Here is a 20,497-nt window from a genome sequence, read left to right as displayed (position 1 = left end):
CCATATTGGGGGAAGAAATTAAAATCAGAAATTTCTTAATTGAATCAAATCTCAGTTGCAGATAAAATAATATGACTGGAGCTAAAGAATTTACATTTGAATATCTCTGTGCTTTTAAAAAAATTATTATGGAATATATCCTATATGAGGCTGTTTTTAAACTCTTAAAATTGATTTCACGTTCTATTTGTAGTACACTTATGATTATATATGTGCACATGATGGGTGTGATATATATATGGTCTGCTGACTCAGAAAAATTGTTAAAAACAAAGTACAATAAACTTATTATGTTTATTGAAATAAACATGGTCTTCAAAATAAATGTTTTGTTTAATTAAATATTTTGCCTGACAGTTTACTCTATATACAAATATGAATTACTAATTTTAAAAAGTTAAAGCATAATAAAATCAATATTAAAACTAGATGGAACATAATTTCAGTGATTTATTCAAAAGGTATTTTAGGCTTCAGGGTCATCTTTATAAATATCAAGTCCTTTTATAACAGACACTAACAGATGTTTTAAAGTTTTCAAAGCACTTTTACCTATAGTATCTCACATGACCCTTACAAACACCTTATAAGGTACCAGGGCAGGTATTATTCTCTCCTTTTGAGAGAGGAGGAAGGTAATGCTCCAAGAGCCTTGATTGTGACTATATAGATAGTAACAAGCTGATTCAGACACTCTACCGACTAAACTTCTATAAGATAACTAGCCAATTTTTTTTTTTAAAGCAATTGGGGTTAAGAAACTTGCTCAAGGTTACACGGCCAGGTGTTTCTGGGTGGGTGCTAAGTGTCTGAGCCCGGATTCGATCCCCAGGTCATCCTGACACTGGAGCCAGTGCTCTTACTCGCTGTGCTACCTGGCCGCCCTTGAAGCTAGGATTATTAAAGTTTAGAGGACAGTGAAACAGCTAAGGCAAGAAATGTATATGACTTTCCCAGAGTATTTAGCTGAGAAGAAGAAAAGAGATGGAATTATAGCCAGCAGGAATGGTAAGATTATTGTCTATTTTCACGAGCTCCTTTTTTCTTATTAATCAGAATCAGATCCCAAATATCAGTATCTTTTCATGATTTCTACCTTCTGAATGGTGACTGTCAAGACTATCAGCTGTTTTTTTTTTAAACAGAGAGCATCCCTCACAGACAGCTGAACTCCTCTGTCTTGACTGTACTCCCTTCTTGCCATCCTAGCAGTATGTCAGTAATTCATTATCCATTTATATCAGTTGGCATGCTGTACTTGGCTCCAAATACTCTATTGTCTCTTTTAATTATTAGCAAACTGTTTTTGATCATGCTATGCCACCACACTCCCCACCCCCTTCATTGTTTCCTATAAATTGTAGAGTGGCTCTCCTGCTATTTTTTCTGTCATTCTTATTGTGTTCTGTAGTGCCTGATGTAGCAGCTATCCTTTTATCCATGCTAAAACTCATTACCTTTTTCCAAACCCTCCCCTCTTTCAAATGTCCTCTATTTTTGTAAAAGGATATGACCATCTGTCCAGTCATCCAGGTTATCAAAAACAGTGCCATCTTCACCTTCCTGATTTCATCCCAAGTAATCTAATCACGGAAAAATTACATTTTCTACTTTCACATCTCTTAAATACACCTCATTCTTTCTATTCTCACAGCCATTGCTTCTCTGTGCCTCTAATCTCTCCCCTCTGACCCATCCTCCATACAACTAGCTAAGTGACTTTTCCTGAAGTATAGGTATGACCATCAAATGCAGGTCACTAGATAAACTTCAGTGGTTCTCTCCCCTCTCTAAGATTAATTATAGATCCTCAGGCAATTACAGCTATTCACAATGTGGCTCCTTCCCATATTTTTAGTCTTTTTAATATTGCTCCCCTCAACATACTCCCTAGTATAGGGCATAAAGGCTTACCTGCTGTTCCTCACACATAATACTCTATCATCTTGGCTGTCCCCCATGCTTAGAAGATTCTCTTTCTCCTCACCTCCTCCTCTCTGAATACCTGCTTTCCTTCAAGACAACTCAAGATATACCCTATTCGGAAGGCCTTTCCTGGTCTCTCCTCTTCTCCCCTCACCTGATGCCAATACCTTTTCCTCTAAGGATATATAATACATAAAGTATATGTGTCTTAGCTGTAGCTATGTGTGTATTTGTGTGTAATGCATACATATACATATAGTGCTTACTCAGAGAGGCAATAACCATGTCATCAGGGAATGTTAGGCATAGCCTAACATATGACCTATATTTTAAGAGTAGATGCCAAGGACTTCAAACAAAGGATGGGTTCAAAGATCTAAATGCATAACTACAAGTTGTGACAAAAAAGAAATTCATATGAAAAAAAGACCTAGAGGTTCTAATGGACTCAAAACAATATAAATAGCAATTATGATTTAACAGCTAAAAATATTATGATCTTAGGCTAAATAAATATTACTATGATGCCCAGAATGAAGGATTTGATAATCCTGCTGTACTAAGTAAGTGTCAAATGTCTGGGTTATTATATCTAGCTCTGGGCAATTCACTTAAGAAAGGTAAAGGAACTTGAAGTAATGATAAAAAAAAGGAGCAACTGAAAGAACTAGAGATGGTTAGCCTTGAGAAGACGTAGGTAGGACACGATACAATCTCCAAATATTTGAAGTTACCATAGAGAAGAGGGATTAGATTTGTTCTGCTTGTCCAAGTAGTGTTCTTAAGGAAGTAGATTTCAGATCAACATAAAGAAAAAATTTCCTAGCAATAAGAGCTGTCCAAAAATGGGATGAACACCTCAGTGTTGGGAAGGGAGGTTCCTGTTACTGGAGGATTTCCAGGCCAAGTATGGATGACAGCCAGTGTTAACAAAGAGCCATATTCTCTTCCAGTTTTTAGGACGATAATCCCTTTCTTAACAGGCCTTGGTTGGGAACATGGATGCTCAACTTGAGCAGCTAGTCATCAATTATTAATCTTCCAGTAAGATGGAAAATTGGGCTTTATTGTCTCCCCTACTACAGTACTTTAGGAACCACTGGGCCTTTCTATTAGCTTTACAGCTGAACTCAACTAGACATGTTTTTCTCTCTCTCCCCTAATGAGAGTTCCTGGAGAGCAGGAACTGTCCTGCTTTTCTTTCTGATTTCCAGCACTTAACATCGTGCTTGGCACATAGTCAATGCTTTCCTATCCATTTATTCACCCATTCATCCAACCAAAGGATATAACATTAAAGTCTTGTTCTGACTTCACTTTCTTCACTTTCCATTCTCAACTTGTTAACCCCTTCATCTCCATACTGTCCTCTGCTCCTAAATCCCTAATCTCCCCACCCTATCCCAACCCACCTCTCATTAGACTTAAGCCCTGGGATCACACCCACAATCTGCCTCCTCTACTCCAACTCATGGGCTGCTGAACAGAGCTAGAAGTTCACAAATCGTGCTTACTAGGTACATTATAAATTCATGTCATCAAACTTCAACTGCTTTTGCTCCTTCTTAAATCATTCCCCATCTCATTCCTCACAGAAACAACTACAAACCTCTTCTTTCCCCAAGCTGCCCTTGCCCCTCTCAGCTAAGGACCTTGTCTCTTACTTTACTGAAACTATTTCACATAAACTCATTTTTCTTTCTCTCAAAACCCTTTTATATCATTTCCCACTTCTCCCTCCTTTCTCCTAATCTCTATCTAAGAGGGGGCACTTCTTGCCAAAATCAGTTTCTGTATGTGCATTTGATACACACCCTCCCATATTCTCCAGCTAAATGCAACCTTACTCATCTCTGCCACCCTTCTCAAATCTTCAACCATTTCCTATCTACTGTGTCCTTCTCTACTGCCAGAGTCCTAGGCTCTCTCCTCTTCTCTCTTGTGGTAACTTCATTGTGGCATGAAAATAATTCGCATACAAGTAACTCTTCAATCTTTATGTGTAGCCTAGTCTCTCTCTTGAGCTTAAATCCCACATTACCAATTACCTAATGATCTATTCAGACTAGATAAAATATCCATCTAAAACTGAACAAGTTCAAAACAGAACTCATTATTTTTCCCCAAAAAATCTCCTTTTCCAAACCCTCCAATTTCTAAAGGAACCTCTACTACAGTTTTATATCTTGTTATCTTTGAATCTTCACTATCCTGTACTACAGAAATCCAGTCACTTGTCAAATCTTGCCATCCCTATCTTCACAATTCTCACATCTGAACCACCTTAACTCAGACCCTCATTATCTCTTACCTATATTGTTGTAACAGTCTCCTGATTGGTCTTCCTGTCTTAGGTCTCTAGTCCTTTCTGCACAGGGCTGCTAGGTATTTTCCTTAAACAAATATCTGACCATGTTACTCCTCTACCTTAATCAACTCCAGTGGTGCTCTCTTACTTCTAGGATCAAATATAAGTTGCTCTGTTTAGCTTTTAAAGCCCTTCACAACACTGCCCCAGTCTCTCCAGACTCATTGAACATTATTTCTCCTCAACTGCCTGGGACATAGCAGGCATTTGATAAATGCTGTACACTCTTTCCTCTTCCACATTCTGCAATCCATCCAAACTGGCCACTTCTTTATTTCTTATACACATTCTATCTCTTGCTTATGTGCCTTTGCCCTTGCTCTCTCGACTATCTGGAATGGACCTCATGTCCACCTCACAGAATCCCCCTCTTCCTTCAATGTGGCTCAGACAACACCTTCTACATGAAGGCTTTCCTGATTCTCCCAACTACTAATGCTCTCCCTGCCAAATTACCATTTATTTAACTACTCTGTATTATTTTTATTTATCCTCTTTATATTTATTCTGAAGATACATATATAGGTACTTGTTGTTTTACATGTAAGGTTCTTTAGAACAGGAATCACTTCATTGATTTATTTGCATCTCCAACACCTAACTATGCATGACACATAGAAGGTGCTTAATAAATGCTGACTGGATCAATATACAAAATACATATAAATTAAAAACAAGGATTTTCCTGTCTCTAACCTCTACCAATTCTCATTCTTCTCCCTAGGCATCCAAATTCTATTTATCCTTCAAGATCCAGATGAAGTTGCACATTCCCCAAAGTTTTTCCTGACTCTGCTACCCTACAGTGATTATTTTTTACTTTTTCTCTGAGTAAATACTCAATGTCTACATCAGTCATTGGGCCCTTCCTCTCATGTTGCCTTGGACTATCTCTAAAATTGTCTCATATTGTCATTAAAATTTTTGTGTGTAATAAATTCCTATCCAAGCTGTTAGTTCCACCTCTTCTATGAAGCTATGCCCAATGCCTTCACCATGGGCTCCTTTCCTTTCAGAACTCACGTAGCACTTTGTCTTGTAACTCTCTAATGCCCAGCAATGCTAATGGGATTTAAGATCTTCCCTGCCCATTAATAGGAGACCATTAAGGGAAGTTTGCTTAGGGGAGGCTTGCTAGTAGGAAGGCTTTCACCCCTTTTGCTAATTTCTAATTAGGCAGAGTCAGGAGGATTGTGATGCCTTCTGGCTCTGAGAAGTATATATATATATTCTAGGTTGGCATTTTGCTTTGGGGTGGTTTATGAGAAGGATCTTGTGATTTCCTGGTTGAGATTGTAAGTGGCCATATGTTCAGAGCTCCCTGACTACTCAAATGTAAAGGCTCTCTTGATCCAGGGATGTATGTAAAGTGTATAGCAATATTGCTTTTGATTTAGGCAGTCAGAGCCCTGTCTGCTGGCCTTTATTTCTCTGCTTGTATTTTCTCTATTTATATATCTTTTTTTTTTGAAGGGCAATTGGAGTTAAGTGATTTGCCCAAAGTCACACAGCTAGTAAGTGGGTCAAGTGTCTGAGGCTGGATTTGAACTCAGATCCTCCTGACCCCAGGGCTGGTGCTTTATTCACTGCGCCACCTAGCCGCCCCCTGTTTATATTTTCTCTGAAGTTTAGGGTGCTAACTTTTCCCCTGAACTAGTGAATGTAATTTTAAAAGACTGCTGACCCCTTAAACAGCTATCTTATCTAGTAAAGCAGATCTAAGAACCTGTGCTAGCAGCCATCCTGGGTATGTCAGTGTGGTTGCCAATGCATGCCCTTACTGCATTACGCTGTTTTATAGCTCTCAGTGGTGTTATCTTATCCCACTACTAGACCAAAAGGTTTTTGCAGGCAAGGACCCTGGCTACTAAATACTGCTCAGTACCAAGATTGTGCTTGATACATATAAAAAGCACTTAAGGAAGATGGACTGTTGTCTCTCCAATTTTCATTTTAAATACTTTAACACAGTTATCATGTCCTCCCTGTTCCCACTATCCCCCCGCCAAATTTAAAGTCTATGAATGTGGTTACAGATAAAATCCATTCTATTTCTTTGCATTTCTGCACAGGGCCTATTATGGAATGGCAGTATGGTGCTGTGAACAGATGACCAGATTTAGTCTGAAGACCAGGCTTCCATTCTCAATTCTACTGTTCCTTCTGTCTGTGTCACCTTGGGCACACTACTTCACTTGTTCAAGCATCACTGCATTCAGGCATAAAATGAAATATAAAATAAGTGGCTTAGTGGTGTAGCATAAGGTCTACAGCACCTGGAGTCAGGAAGCCCTAAGTTCTAATCCTACCTCAGAAACTCATAGCTGTGGGACCCTAAGCAAGTCACTCCTTTATCTTTCATTTCCTCAACTCTAAAACACAGCTGACTACAGCACCTAACCTCACAGGGTGCCTGTGAGGAACAAATAAGCTAATCTATGGAAGGCCGTTGGCAAACCTTTATAAACTGTTTATTATTATTAATAAAACTATTATTGTTATTAATAAAGTAAGGATATTACGGCATGTAAAACTCTACTTCACAGAGCTATTGTGAGAATTAAATGAGATAAGAAAGTGTTTTTTTTAACTATAGAATATAATACATCTAAGCTTCAGTCTTCTCGGAAAATTCATGTATTACTTTTCTAATCACACAACATAAGTAAAAATGCACATACACATAACATAAGACATACCTTTCTGTTACCTATTTCAGGTGTGAGTGATCAGGTGATTGTGAAGGAGACCTACGCGAAGGAGACCTACATGAAGGAGATCTACGTGAAGGAGATCTACATGGAGAAGAAGTCCACAAAGTTGTAGGAAGACCATGTCTACGCATCTCCTGGACTGCCCGTTCTCTGTTAATAATATAATAAATTTTGTCAAATCCAAGAGATTTATACTAAAATCATCACTTTAATTTAATTTCTAATAATTTTCAGAGGCTGACAAAATAAAAGATTTCAATTAAACAGGCAGATACCACACATATATTAGTTGAATCTGTCAGGTACTGTTTAAAACATCAATGATAGGGAGGGGAGTCAAGATGGCGGAGTAGAAGCAGGACCACCCTGCTGCTCTGGCTTCCACCTTCCCCAATCCATGTAAAAAGGGGACTCTGAACAAACTTTGGAGCTGCAGAACCCACAAAATGACACAGAGAAGCTAACCTCCCGCTGAGGACAGGGCGGCAGGAATCAGCCAGTGCAGTGCTCTGGGAGCTGAGCTCAGCCCCATTCCAAGGCTTTAGCCACAGGGCAGGTGTGACCAGCCACCAGCTGAAGGGACTCCAGATCAGCAGCAGCTGTGGCCATTTCCAGATTTATCAACACACAGATGCTAAGGACAAAGTGAGAGGTCAGTGCAGTCTGGACTTTGGGACCCATTAAGTGGGAGTGAGTGGCTTTTGCCCCCAGGGCGAGAAGCTGATGAGATGCAGGCACAGCCAGCCAGCGCCACGTGGCAGCTTCAGCTCCTGGCCTGCAGAGTATAGGGGGACCAAGCACCAGTCTGAGGGGTAATTGCTCTTGCATTAACCTGCTTGGATCTGGATTACAGTCTAGGGTGGAGGTCCTGGGGTGTGTGTCCAGCTTGCCAGAGCGTGTGGAGACCTCAGAGAGGGCACCCATCTAATACCTTCGGCAGCTGAGAAAACCCCAGCGTTTGGGACGAAAGCTCCCCTATCTGGTGGCAGAGTCCTACTGTGGCAAAAAGGCCAGGGGTCAAGTGACTGAGGGGGCAACATGACCAGGCAAAGGAAACGAAGCAGACAGAAGATTCCAACATTATACTCCTATTTTTGGGACAAAGAGGAGCAAAGCATGGAACAGGAGGAAGACAGTGAAGTCAGAACTCCTGCACCAAAAGCTTCAAAGGAAAATACGAGCTGGTTACAGGCCATAGAGAAGCAGATAAGAAAAGTGGGGGAAAAATTGGGAAGAGAAATGAGAACAATGCAAGAAAATTATGAAATGAAAGTCAACAGCCTAACTGAGGAAAATCACACCTTAAAAAATAGACTGACTCAAATGGCAAAAGAGGCTCAAAAAGGCAATGAGGAGAAGAATGCCTTAAAAAATCGAATCTGCCAGATGGAAAAAGAATCTCAAAAGCCCAATGAGGAGAATCATTGCTTCAGAATTAGATTGGAGCAAATGGAAGCTAATGACTTTATGAGAAGTCAAGATGCTGTTAAACAGATCCAAACAAATGAAAGAATAGAAGGCAATGTGAAATATCTCATGGGAAAAATCACTGACCCAGAAAATAGAACCAGGAGACATAATTTAAAAATTATTGGACTACCTGAAAGCCATGATCAAAGAAAGAACCTAGAAATCATCCTCCAAGAAATTCTCAAGGAAAACTGCCCTGATGTTTTAGAACCAGAGGGCAAAATAGAGGTTGAAAGAATCCACCGATTACCCCCTGAAAAAGATCCCAGAAAGAAAACTCCTAGGAATATTATAGCCAGGTTCCAAAATTCCCAGATCAAGGAAAGAATATTGCAAGCTGTCAGGAAGAAACAATTTGAATATTGTGGAAACACAATCAGGATAACTCAGGATCTGGCAGCTTCTACACTCAGGGATTGAAGAGCTTAGAATATGATATTCTGGAGGTCAAAGGAGCTGGGATTAAATCCAAGAATCACCTACCCAGCAAAACTGAGTATCATGTTTCAGGGGAAAATATGGTCATTCAGTGGAATAGAGGACTTCCAAGCATTCTTGCTAAAAAAAACCAGAGTTGAATAGAAAATTTGACATTCAGATACAAGAAGCAAGAGAAGCATGAGAAGATAAACAGGGAAAAGAAATCATAAGGAACTTATCAAAGTTGAACTATTAACATTCCTACATGGAAAAATGATAATTGTAACTGATGAAACATTTCTCAGTATGAAAATAGTTGAAAGGAATAGAATTATATATGTGTATATATATATATATATGTCTATATCGGAAGGTATACAGGCATATGAATACATATGTGAATGTATGTATATATGTTTACAGGTATACATAGATACAGGATCAACTTAATAGGAAGGGATGATACTTAAAAGGTGAAATTAAGAGGTGAGAGAGGAATATAATGAGAGGAGATGGGGAGAGACAGAATGGGGTAAACTATCTCATATAGAAGAGGCAAGGGGAAAATGGCTACAATGGAGGGGAAGAACAAGAAGGCAAAAGGGAATGGGTCAACCTTATTCTCATTGAATTTGGCTCAGGGAGGGAATAACATACACACTAAATAGGGTATCTCACCCTTACAAGAGAGTAGGGGGGAAGGGGATGAGAGGGGAGATGATGGAAGGGAGGGAAGGCTAGGGGAGAGGGAAGTTGGAAGCACCCACTTTTGAAAAGGGACGGGATCAAAGTAGAGAATAGACAGTGGGAAGTGGGATAGGAGGGAGAGAAATATAGTTAGTCTTTTACAATATATCTACTGTGGTAATGTTTTACATTAGCTACACATGTACAACCTATACTGAATTGCTTATCTTCCCAGTAAGGGTGGGTGACAAGGGAGGAAGGGAATGAATCTGGAATTCAGAGTTTTAAAATCAAATGTTTAAAAAAAATATATATATATATATATACATATATGCTATTATTAATACTGTTTTACATGTAATTGGGAAATAAGATATACAGGCACTGGGGCATAGAGATCCACCATGCCCTACTGGAAAAGTCAAAAGGGTTATGGGAAAAGATACGGGAGAGAGCAGATTGGAGGAGGGGTTCCTGTGGGACTGCTATTTTGGGGCAGTGGGTAGGGGAAAAATGGGGAGAAAATTTGTAACTCAAAATCTGGCGGAAATTAATGATGTAAATCAGAAGTTAATAAAGCCTTTTAAAAATGAAAAAAAAAAAAAAGAAAATCCTCGGAAAACTTACATGAACTAATGAAGATTGAAATGAAGAGAACCAGGAGAACACTGTATACACCCAACAGTAATACTATACAATGATAAACTGTGAATGACTTAGCTATTCTCAGTTCCATACAATGATCTTAATACAATTCTGAAGGATTTATGAGGAAATAAAGTATCTACCTCCTGAGAAAGAACTGCAGTCTGAATACAGACTGAAGCATACTTTTTTACTTTATTTTTCTTTCTTGGGTCTGTGTTTTCTTTTGCAACGTGGCTAATATGGAAATCTGTTTTGCATGACTTCACATGTATAATCTATGTCAAATTGCTTGCCTTCTCAAGGATGGGGGAGGGGTGAGGAAAGAAAGAATTGGAACTCAAAATTTTATTTTGTTAAAAAAGTATTTTAATTTTTTCTGATTACATGTAAAGACAATTTTCAACATTCATTTTGTAAAAATTTTAAGTTCCAAACTTTCTCCCCCTCCTTCTCTTCTCCCTTACATAAAAAGATAAGAATTTTAAATAGTTTATATATGTGTAATCAAGTAAGACATATTTTCATATTAGTTATGTTGTGGAAGAAGAAATAGATCAAAAGAAAAAAAATTATGAAAAAGTTAAAGAAACTGAAAATAGTATGTTCTGATCTGCATTCAGACTCCATCAGTTCTTTCTCTGGATGTGAACAACATTTTCCATCATGAGTTCTTTGGAATTGTACTAGATCATTATATTGCTGAAAAAGTCAAATTATTTACAGCTGATCATCACACAATGTTGCTGTTACTGTGTACAACATTCTCCTGGTTCTGTTCACTTCACTTTGTATCAGTTCATGTACGTCTTTCCAGGTTTTTCTGAAATGATCCTGCTTGTCATTTCTTATAGCAAAATAGTATTCTATTACATTAATATACCACAACTTATTCAGCCATCCCTCAATGGATGGGCACCTGTAGCAGCAAGCACCCCAGCATCCCTAGGGTGGCTGCCAACACAGATTTTTAGATCTGCTTTTCTAAAGGAAAGCAACTCAAAATGGGTTAACAATATTGTTTTAATAAAACATATCATTTAGCTAGTTCAGGGGAAAAAGTCAGCACCCCAAACTTCAGAGTATACAGATAGAAGTTATAAGTAGAAGTTACAAGAAGACAGAGAAACACTTCAAGCAGACAGGCCTCCAACTGTCTGACAATTACATATATCCATACCTAGTCACAATTACCAAAGAGGGAAGCATCAACATCTGGGTTTTCAAAGCCAGGGAGCTCTCAATGGCTGCCCAGAGTCTTGCGTGTCAAATCACACAACACTTCTCAAAGTGAGCCCCAAAACAAAGTCTCACATCAGGGATTATATACCTTTCTCCTGGCACAGAGTATGTCAAAACCCTCTTAACCCACTGCCCAATCACAAAGTATCTCCTGAAAAACAAGCCTCCTGCCACCAGGTGCCTATCAAAAGGCCTAGAGGCAGGGAAGATCTTAAATTTACATTCCCATTACAGCACCCCCTCAATTTCCAATTCTTTGGAATTGCCACAACAAAAAGAGCCTTATAGAAATGTTTGTACATATAGGTGCTTTTTCCCTTTTTTCTGATCTCTTTGGGATAAGGACAGGTCTGTACCTACAGACAAACAGCATGGAGGCTTTCCTCAAATTCTCTTGATTTTGTGTGAATACAAATGGTAAATGCTGATGTCCACAGACTCTTCCTTATTCTTGCTAAGTGACTGGTATGTCTTTTACTTTTCTTGTCATGTATTTATAGGATAACATGCTTTACAGTAAAAATATCAAGACTGATAATGATTCATTTCCTCTAGGTATAGATCAGTTGACAAGGAGCTTAAATTGAGAGTATTAACAAATCGTCTAATGCTTAGAGAGGCTGAAACCTACGATCCTTAAAATGTTCTACATCCTTTTCCATCACTTTGCCCACTGTTACTGCAGAATTGGATAGGCATTGTTTGGACTGAAGGCCATTTTATATTGTAATATGTTTAATAGATTGTCATTGCCAAAGAATACATCATCTAGTAGCCAGCCCTTTCATAACAGACCTCTCTGTACTTAGCTATGCTGATCCATGGAAAGGAAATATATTCTTCCTCCAGGATCATAATGAAAGCCTAAGCCTTTCCAGTATGGTATAATCTGTGCTATGTTTGCATAGCCTTTAAGGATGAAGGGTCACTTCTATACCACATTAAAGCATCAGAGTAGGACTTTGTAGAGGATGCACAATGATTATTAAATTATAGATAGTATATGGAAAAGAAACAAACAAAAAAGTGGTAGAAATTTTTAAAATAGGTTAAATTGTATAAATGTAATACTAATTATAGGCATTTTCTCTACTATCTGCTTGTCACTAAGCTAGTGATACAGTACAATAAGTATTATTTATGTAAAAAAGATTAGTCTCGTTTTCAGTTTCATGTACTTACAATACAAAACTCTTATTTATGGTTCAGTATTGGTAGTTGTTACAGATATAGCCTAATCATCTGTTAATCTAGCACTGTCATTTCCTTGCAACTTAAAAAAATTAGTACACTGATTTATACTACAAATTTTTTCTTACCGTTCAAACTGCTCAGCTGTAAGTTGCCTTTTTAAAAGTTCGTTGTCTGACTGCAATTGTGTAATTTTAGTTCGAAGTATATTAGTCTCTCGTATGTGACTGGCTCTAAAAAAATTATAATCACATAAAAAAAGGTGAAAATGGTTTTATTTTCTATTTTTTCAAGAAACATGGACTTTTAAGAAGGGACAGGAAAGGACTATGTGGAGAGATATGGAAACCTCACAAGTAAATATTCAAAGAATATAAGTAGTTTGCAAAAAAAAAAAATTCAAATTACCAATAAGTTGTCAGAACACATGCTGCAAATTACAAATAAGAGAAATACAAATCAGAACAACTCTAAGGCTTCACTTCACACCCAGATTAGATGTGTAATCACTCAAAGGGGTTTACAATTTGATTATCCACACAAAAAAGATTACGTGGATAAAGGAATGTCTATAGCCCAGATTCAAAATTCAGTTGGATTGATAAGAATATAGAATGTCCATCAATTTGTGACAAAATATTATCAGTATGGGCCCTGAGTTGAACAGGAAGAAGAAAGTGGGTTGGACTTTAAAGCTCCTTTATTCATCTCAAGTTACCTATAAAAACAAAAGATCATCTTTAAAATATCAACAATCTACCCCTGTTGTTTATAAGGCATTGAGACAAGAAAACCAAACAGGTAAAGATGATAAAAGATAGAAATTGTCAATGTTCAAGGGGCTGTGGAAAGATATATACCAATATACTACTGTTAAAGTTATGAATTGGTCCAACTGCTCTGGAAAACAATTCAGAATTGCACAAGTCATTAAACTGTTCATACCCTTTAACTTGTAATCCTGTCATTGGGTATATGCCTCAGGTCAAACACAGAAACAAAGAACCTCAGTAGAGAACTAAATATTTGTAGTAGCACTCTTTGCAGTAGCAAAAAAACTAGAAACAAAGTAGATATATACACATGCAAATATACATATCATAAATCTATAAATGTATAAAATATATATAACATATATATACATACATAGGCACAGGTGATACATCTATCCATATGATATAGATTGATACACAGATGTCATTTTTGCCCATGTCATTCTAAGTTGTGGGGTGGCATACCTTATATATTGTCTGATGACACTGTTTTCCCTACATTCTTCTTTTACCAGCAGGGGGTTTCCATTGTGTGATATTTGTAAACAATTATTGAAAAATGAAAATGGTACAAAAAGCTAAATTTTTCAACAGTAGCAAAGGGTAGTAAAGTATTACTAAAGAGTTGTAAGATCAAAACTACATCAGAATCAGGTAACAGCAGATCTACAGATTACTAGGGCTATAGCCTAATAATGTTATTAAAAGAGCTTGAAACAATATACAATTGAATATTAATTGAATCATGGAACTTTAGAGGTGAATTGACTTAAGAAATAATCTAGGTTAACAACGATTTGAATGATGAGGAAACTGAGGCCCAGAGAAAGGAAGTGACCTGCACATAGTCTTAAAATGAGCTAGCAGTGAGCTCAGGATTTTAACAAAGGTCTTCTGATCACCATTCCAGTGTTCATGACAGAAAAACAATTAACAACCACCAATTTTTATATAGTGTCTTAAAGTTTGTAAAGTACTTTACATAAATTATCTTATGTAAACTATAAAAGATATGAGATAGCTATTACAGATATTATTATCCCCATTTTACAGTTGTAGAAATTGTGACTCAGAGGTTAAATAATTTATCCATGATAATACAGTAATAAGTGCCAGAGAACACCTTAAATCCATAGTGGACTCACAGTCCAGCATTTCATCCATCATAGCATTTCCACTACACTACAATAATGACTGAATAAACTGTGGTACAATGAAGCACAACTAAGAAGGGAAAAGCATAAGAGGAGTTTCAACAAGAAAAGAAATAAGAAAAAAGGATCTCAAGAGGTAATGGGGAAAACTTATCTATGTTAGGCAGTTGGAATGGAAAAATGTTTCACAGCGGAGTCAAGATGGCAGAGTAGAAGCAGGACCTCCGCTGGGCTCCAGCTTCCACCTTTCCCAATCCATGTAAAAAAGGGACTCTAAACAAACTTTGGAGCTGCAGAACCCACAAAATGACACAGAGAAGCTAACCTCCTGTTGAGGACAGCCTGGCAGGCCTGCGCAGGGCTCTGGGAGCCGAGTCCAGCCCCACACCAAGGCTTTAGCCCAAGGGCGGGTCTAACCAGCCACCAGCTGAAGGGACTCCAGATCAGCAGCAGCTGTGGCCATTTCCAGATTTATCAACACATAGATGTGAAGGACAAAGTGAGAGGTCAGTGCAGTCTGGACTTTGGGACCCATTAAGTGGGAGTGAGTGGCTTTTGCCCCCAGGGCGAGATGCTGCTGAGATGCAGGCACAGCCAGCCCACGTGGCAGCTTCAGCTCCTGGCCTGCAGAGTGTAGGGGACCCAAGCACCAGTCTGAGAGGTAATTGCTCTTGCATTAACCTGCTTGGATCTGGATTACAGTCTAGGGTGGAGGTCCTGGGGTGTGTGTCCAGCTTGCCAGAGTGTGTGGAGACCTCAGAGAGGGCACCCATCTAATACCTTCGGCAGCTGAGAAAACCCCAGCGTTTGGGAAGAAAGCTCCCCTATCTGGTGGCAGAGTCCTACTGTGGCAAAAAGCCCAGGTATCAAGTGACTGAGGGGGCAACATGACCAGGCAAAGGAAACGAAGCAGACAGAAGATTCCAACATTACACTCCTATTTTGGGGACAAAGAGGAGCAAAGCATGGAACAGGAGGAAGACAGTGAAGTCAGAACTCCTGCACTAAGAGCTTCAAAGGAAAATACGAGCAGGTTACAGGCCATAGAGGACCTTAAGAAGCAGATAAGAGAAGTAGAGGAAAAATTGGGAAGAGAAATGAGAACAATGCAAGAAAATTACAAAATGACAGTCAACAGCCTGACTGAGGAAAATAACACCTTAAAAAATAGACTAACTCAAATGACAAAAGAGGCTCAAAAAGGCAATGAGGAGAAGAATGCCTTAAAAAGCCGAATTTGCCAGATAGAAAAAGAATCTCAAAAGCTCATTGAGGAGAATCATTGCTTCAGAATTAGATTGGAGCAAATGGAAGCTAATGACTTTATGAGAAGTCAAGATGCTGTTAAACAGATCCAAACAAATGAAAGAATAGAAGGCAATGTGAAATATCACATGGGAAAAACCACTGACCCAGAAAATAGATCTAGGAGAGATAATTTAAAAACTATTGGACTACCTGAAAGCCATGATCAAAGTAAGAACCTAGAAATCATCCTCCAGGAAGTTCTCAAAGAAAACTGCCCTAAAGTTTTAGAACCAGAGGGCAAAACAGAGGTTGAAAGAATCCATCAATCACCTCCTGAAAAAGATCCCAAAAAGAAAACTCCTAGGAATATTATAGCCAGGTTCCAGAATTCCCAGATTAAGGAGAGAATATTACAAGCAGCCAGGAAGTAACAATTTGAATATTGTGGAAACACAATCAGGATAACTCAGGATCTGGCAGCTTCTACACTCAGGGATTGAAGGGCTCGGAATATGGTATTCCAGAGGTCAAAGGAGCTGGGATTAAAACCAAGTCACCGACCCAGCAAAAAAGAGTATCATGTTTCAGAGGAATATGGTCATTCAGTGGAATAGAGGACTTTCAAGCATTCTTGCTGAAAAAACCAGAGTTGAATAGAAAATCTGACATTCAGATACAAGAAGCAAGAGAAGCATGAGAAGGTAAACAGGGAAAAGAAATGATAAGGAACTTATCAAAGTTGAACTATTAATACTCCTGTATGGAAAAACAATAATTGTAACTTATGAAACTTTTCTCAGTTGTTGAAGGGAATAGAAATATATATATGTATATATGTGTGTGTGTGTGTACGTGTGTATATATGTCTATATATGAGGGTATATAGGCATACGAATACATTTGTGAATGTGTGTATATATGTTTACAGGTATACATAGAGGGCACAGGACCAATTTAACAGGAAGGGATGATACTTAAAAGGTGAAATTAAGAGGTGAGACAGGAATATAATAAGAGGAGATGGGGAGAGACAGAATGGGGTAAACTATCTCATATAGAAGAGGCAAGGGAAAATGGTTACAATGGAGGGGAAGAATAGGAAGGCAAAAGGGAATTGGTCAACCTTATTCCCATTGAATTTGGCTTGAGGAGGGAATGAAATACACACTAAATAGGGTATCTCACCCTCCAGGACAGTAGTGGGGGAAGGGGATGAGAGGGGGGATGATGGAAGGGAGGGCAGGCTGGCGGGGGAGGGAAGTTGGCAGCACCCACTTTTGAAAAGGGACGGGATCAAAGTAGAGAACAGACCAAGTGGGAGGTGGGATAGGAGGGAGGGAAATATAGTCAATCTTTTATAATATATCTACTATGTTATTGTTTTGCATTAGACACACATGTACAACTTATACTGAACTGCTTATCTTCCCAATAAGGGTGGGTGACAATGGAGGAAGGGAATGAATCTGGAATTCAAAGTTTTAAAATCAAATACTCAAATATATATAAATATATATATGCTATTATTAATACTATTTTACATGTAATTGGGAAATAAGATATACAGGCACTGGGGCATAGAGATCCACTGGAAAAGTTGAAAGGGGTATGGGAGAAAATATGGGAGAGAGCAGATTGGAAGAGGGGACATCCTGTGGGACTGCTATTTTGCGGCAGTGGGTAGGAGAAAAATGGGGAGAAAATGCGTAACTCAAAATCTGGTGGAAATGAATGATGTAAATCAGAAGTTAATAAAGCATTTGAAAAAAAATGAAAAATGTTTCATACTGTGCATTTGAAGATAGAAAGTCAATTTAAGTTCTTTCTAAAGAGGGTAGAGCTAGATATTCCAAGAAGGAAGCAGCTGCTTGGCCTCCAAAGAATGACCAAGTAGACCCGTGGCTGCTAAGAGAGAAGAGATCAATTAGCCCATAAAGGGTAGATGAAGAATGGATATATAGTGGTAGTTTCTGACTTTCTGATAAGGTATAATGAGGGATGTTATCAACTTGATACAGTAGAGAGAATTTTTGCCTTACTAGGGCACGTACACAAGATATAGTAGAGAATCTTTCTCAAATTGTCAAAACACAAGATGACTACCCACTTCTAGATACTCCTATGGGCAGCAAATGATACTGCCAGATGGAATCTCTGCCAAATTTTATGAAGTTTGGGGTAAAAAACTGAAAGCAAATAGAGAAAAGAAGAACTAGGAAGTATAAAACTAGTTTAGAAGACGGTAGATGAAAACAGGATTTGAATTTGTGGACAACAGTTTGAAATACAGCTCCTGGTTAGGGATGAAATAAACTTAGCCAAGAGATAGTAGGAAAGTATTTGCCTGATATCTTACAAATTTGATCAAAGAGGCCTTAAACTCAAAAGGAAAGAGAGAGAAAACTGCCTACCAAATCCACCAAACTATACACCACAGAAGAGTTATAATGTGGGAAGAACAGTATTTCAGATACTCAGAAGCTGAGCAGACAAAAATCCAAGAAGAAAATAAGTAACAAAACTCAAGGCTTCAAATAGTTACATGTAAATATAAAATAGTATAGGTAACAAGAAAGAGGAACTAGGTCTTAAAGGAAGGCAGCAAATCTGAACTAATGAGTTTCACTGAGACTTGCTGGGATAAGGCCTTTAACTAAAATATGGCTCTGGATGGATATACTTTATTCAAAATAAACAAGCTAAATTAAAAAGCAGAGGAGAAAATAGGGCAGAATGGCATATTAAAATTACATACTCACACACATAAGCCTAAGAACCAGGGTAAGGGAAGCATTATTGTGAGCAACTTGGTGAAGATCAATGAAGGCAAAAAGAAGCAATTCTTTTATTGGAGAACTTGGAGAGCAAAAAAAAAAAAAAGGAACAGAAGAATTCAACAAATGGATTATGAACCTAGGCTAGAGTAGTGACGAAGTCTTTAATTATCCAGATATCTGCTATAATGCTCTCTGTACCACCACCAGCTCCCCTCCCCCAAAAGAAAACCAAAAGTACATCTAAAGTTTCCTGAAATTAATTAAAATTTTCCTTCTTCAAAAGGTAGAGGAACCAATAAGGGAAAATTCAAAAGGGAAGAACTAGTTGCTGGGGTGGAAATGACAAGAACCTTGTTGGAGGAAGGGTAGGGGGGATTCTTCTTTATTTGCATTGGAGATGAAGAAAGTCTGACATTAAATGCTGGATTCTGAAAAGGTCGATTTATAGTGGTTTAGAGGAACATGGATGAAAATCCATGGGGGAAGGTAGCCCAGAAAATAGAGGGAGCTGTTAGGAATAAAATTCTGAGAACACAATGAAAACCAATTCCCAAATAGAGGAAAAATGGCAGGTGGCTAAAGAATCTTTATATTTTCTGAATGTAATTTTCACATTTCACATTCAGGTCTTATTCTTCAGATACAATCTTTGGCTGTGTAGATATGTATTTAAAATTCAGGGAAGTATACATGAACAATGGAAGTAGTGGAGAAAGAAGAACAGAAACTCACAAATGATCAAGAAGACAACTTTCAGTTCTTAATCTAAAGGCAACCTAAAAAATGTTTCAACAAACTATTTCCCCAAAACATTCCCTGTGATTATATAGACTGTAGAAAACTTACAAAATATTTCATGTATAATTATTGTGTATATGTATGCTAATTTTTTAAAATTATAAATGATCTTCAAAAAGCAACTGTTAATATACTACTTATTTTAGGAAACTTACAGCTTGCTCTCAGAAAGGGTTAACATATCTTTAAGTCGAAGAATCTCTGAATCTTTCTCATGTGAATTTATATGAGAGTGAAATTCTTTGTCTCTATTGGTAGCCAATAATGTTTCAAGGTTGTCAACTGTAATTCTCTCACTTGACAATTGTTTTTTTAACAGCTCTGCTTCTGTTTTTGCAGTTTCTACTTCTTCCAAGGCCTATAAAGAAAAAATACATATTTAGTGCAATAGTATATTTACCAATCATAAATTCAGACTTTTAAGCTGTGAAATATTTTCAATGTATCTATACTCAGAGAGTTCCTTCAAACGTTGCATTCTAGGCAAAGCTAAAGATCTTTTGTACTACAAAAGTATTTTAAAAATATGGCTAAATGATTTGATGAATGCAATGACCAACCATTGATTCCTTTCCACTTAAGACACATTTACCGACTTTTATTTCACTTCAATCCTCGTCAATGACGTTCTGGACATCAAAATCTTGTCCTCTATTGCTCTCATTCTGGGACTTCCCTCAGTTCCTGAGGCCTCCTTGCCCAGGAAAACCCTACCACTGCTGGGTCTGCTTATCACTGAACATCCAGATATAAGACCTGTCTCCCTTCTCCCATTGGTGAGTTCCTCCTGGAGCCTCCATCTGGTGAAGGAGTCTTGTCTGCACTCCATTCCTGGTCTTCTTGCCTTTTGGGGAGTCATAATTATGCCTCTGGCTTAATACTTCCTTATCCTCCCAACAACTTTTAGCTCCTTTTTTTGTTTGTTGATTTCCCTCATTAGAACATAAGCTCCATGAGGACAGGAATTGTTTTTCTTTTTGCTTGAATTTGTGCCTGGCACATTGTAAAGTGCTTAATGAAAGCTTCCTTCCTTGCTTGACTGATGAGAAACAATGTAACCCAACTCCTAAAAGAGAGGTGATAC

The 20,497-nt window shown here is 38.1% G+C and overlaps 1 protein-coding gene across 5 annotated transcripts in view; it reads right to left on the bottom strand.

Moving 5' to 3' along the window:
- Positions 1–20,497, bottom strand: part of CEP135 (centrosomal protein 135) — a 121,108-nt gene that overhangs the window by 1,980 nt on the left and 98,631 nt on the right. For 3 of the 5 annotated variants that reach the window (XM_069105272.1, XM_069105270.1, XM_069105273.1), the window contains 3 exons: positions 19,569–19,771; positions 12,792–12,896; positions 6,994–7,158 (listed from right to left, as the gene is read on the bottom strand). In XM_069105272.1, the coding sequence (XP_068961373.1) occupies positions 7,005–7,158; positions 12,792–12,896; positions 19,569–19,771 (462 nt within the window). In that variant the 3' untranslated portion in view covers positions 6,994–7,004. Of the gene's footprint in view, positions 1–6,993; positions 7,159–12,787; positions 12,897–19,568; positions 19,772–20,497 lie in introns of those variants that run through there. The other 2 variants (XM_069105274.1, XM_069105275.1) reach the window with 2 other exon arrangements.

This window comes from Petaurus breviceps, unplaced genomic scaffold (genome assembly GCF_028583685.1).
Source record: "Petaurus breviceps papuanus isolate PSGF00001 unplaced genomic scaffold, PetGlider_PUasm1.0 76, whole genome shotgun sequence".
Taxonomy (NCBI): Eukaryota; Metazoa; Chordata; class Mammalia; order Diprotodontia; family Petauridae; genus Petaurus; species Petaurus breviceps.
Note: the sequence above shows the minus strand (reverse complement) of the source record. Positions and strands in the feature narration are given on the sequence as shown.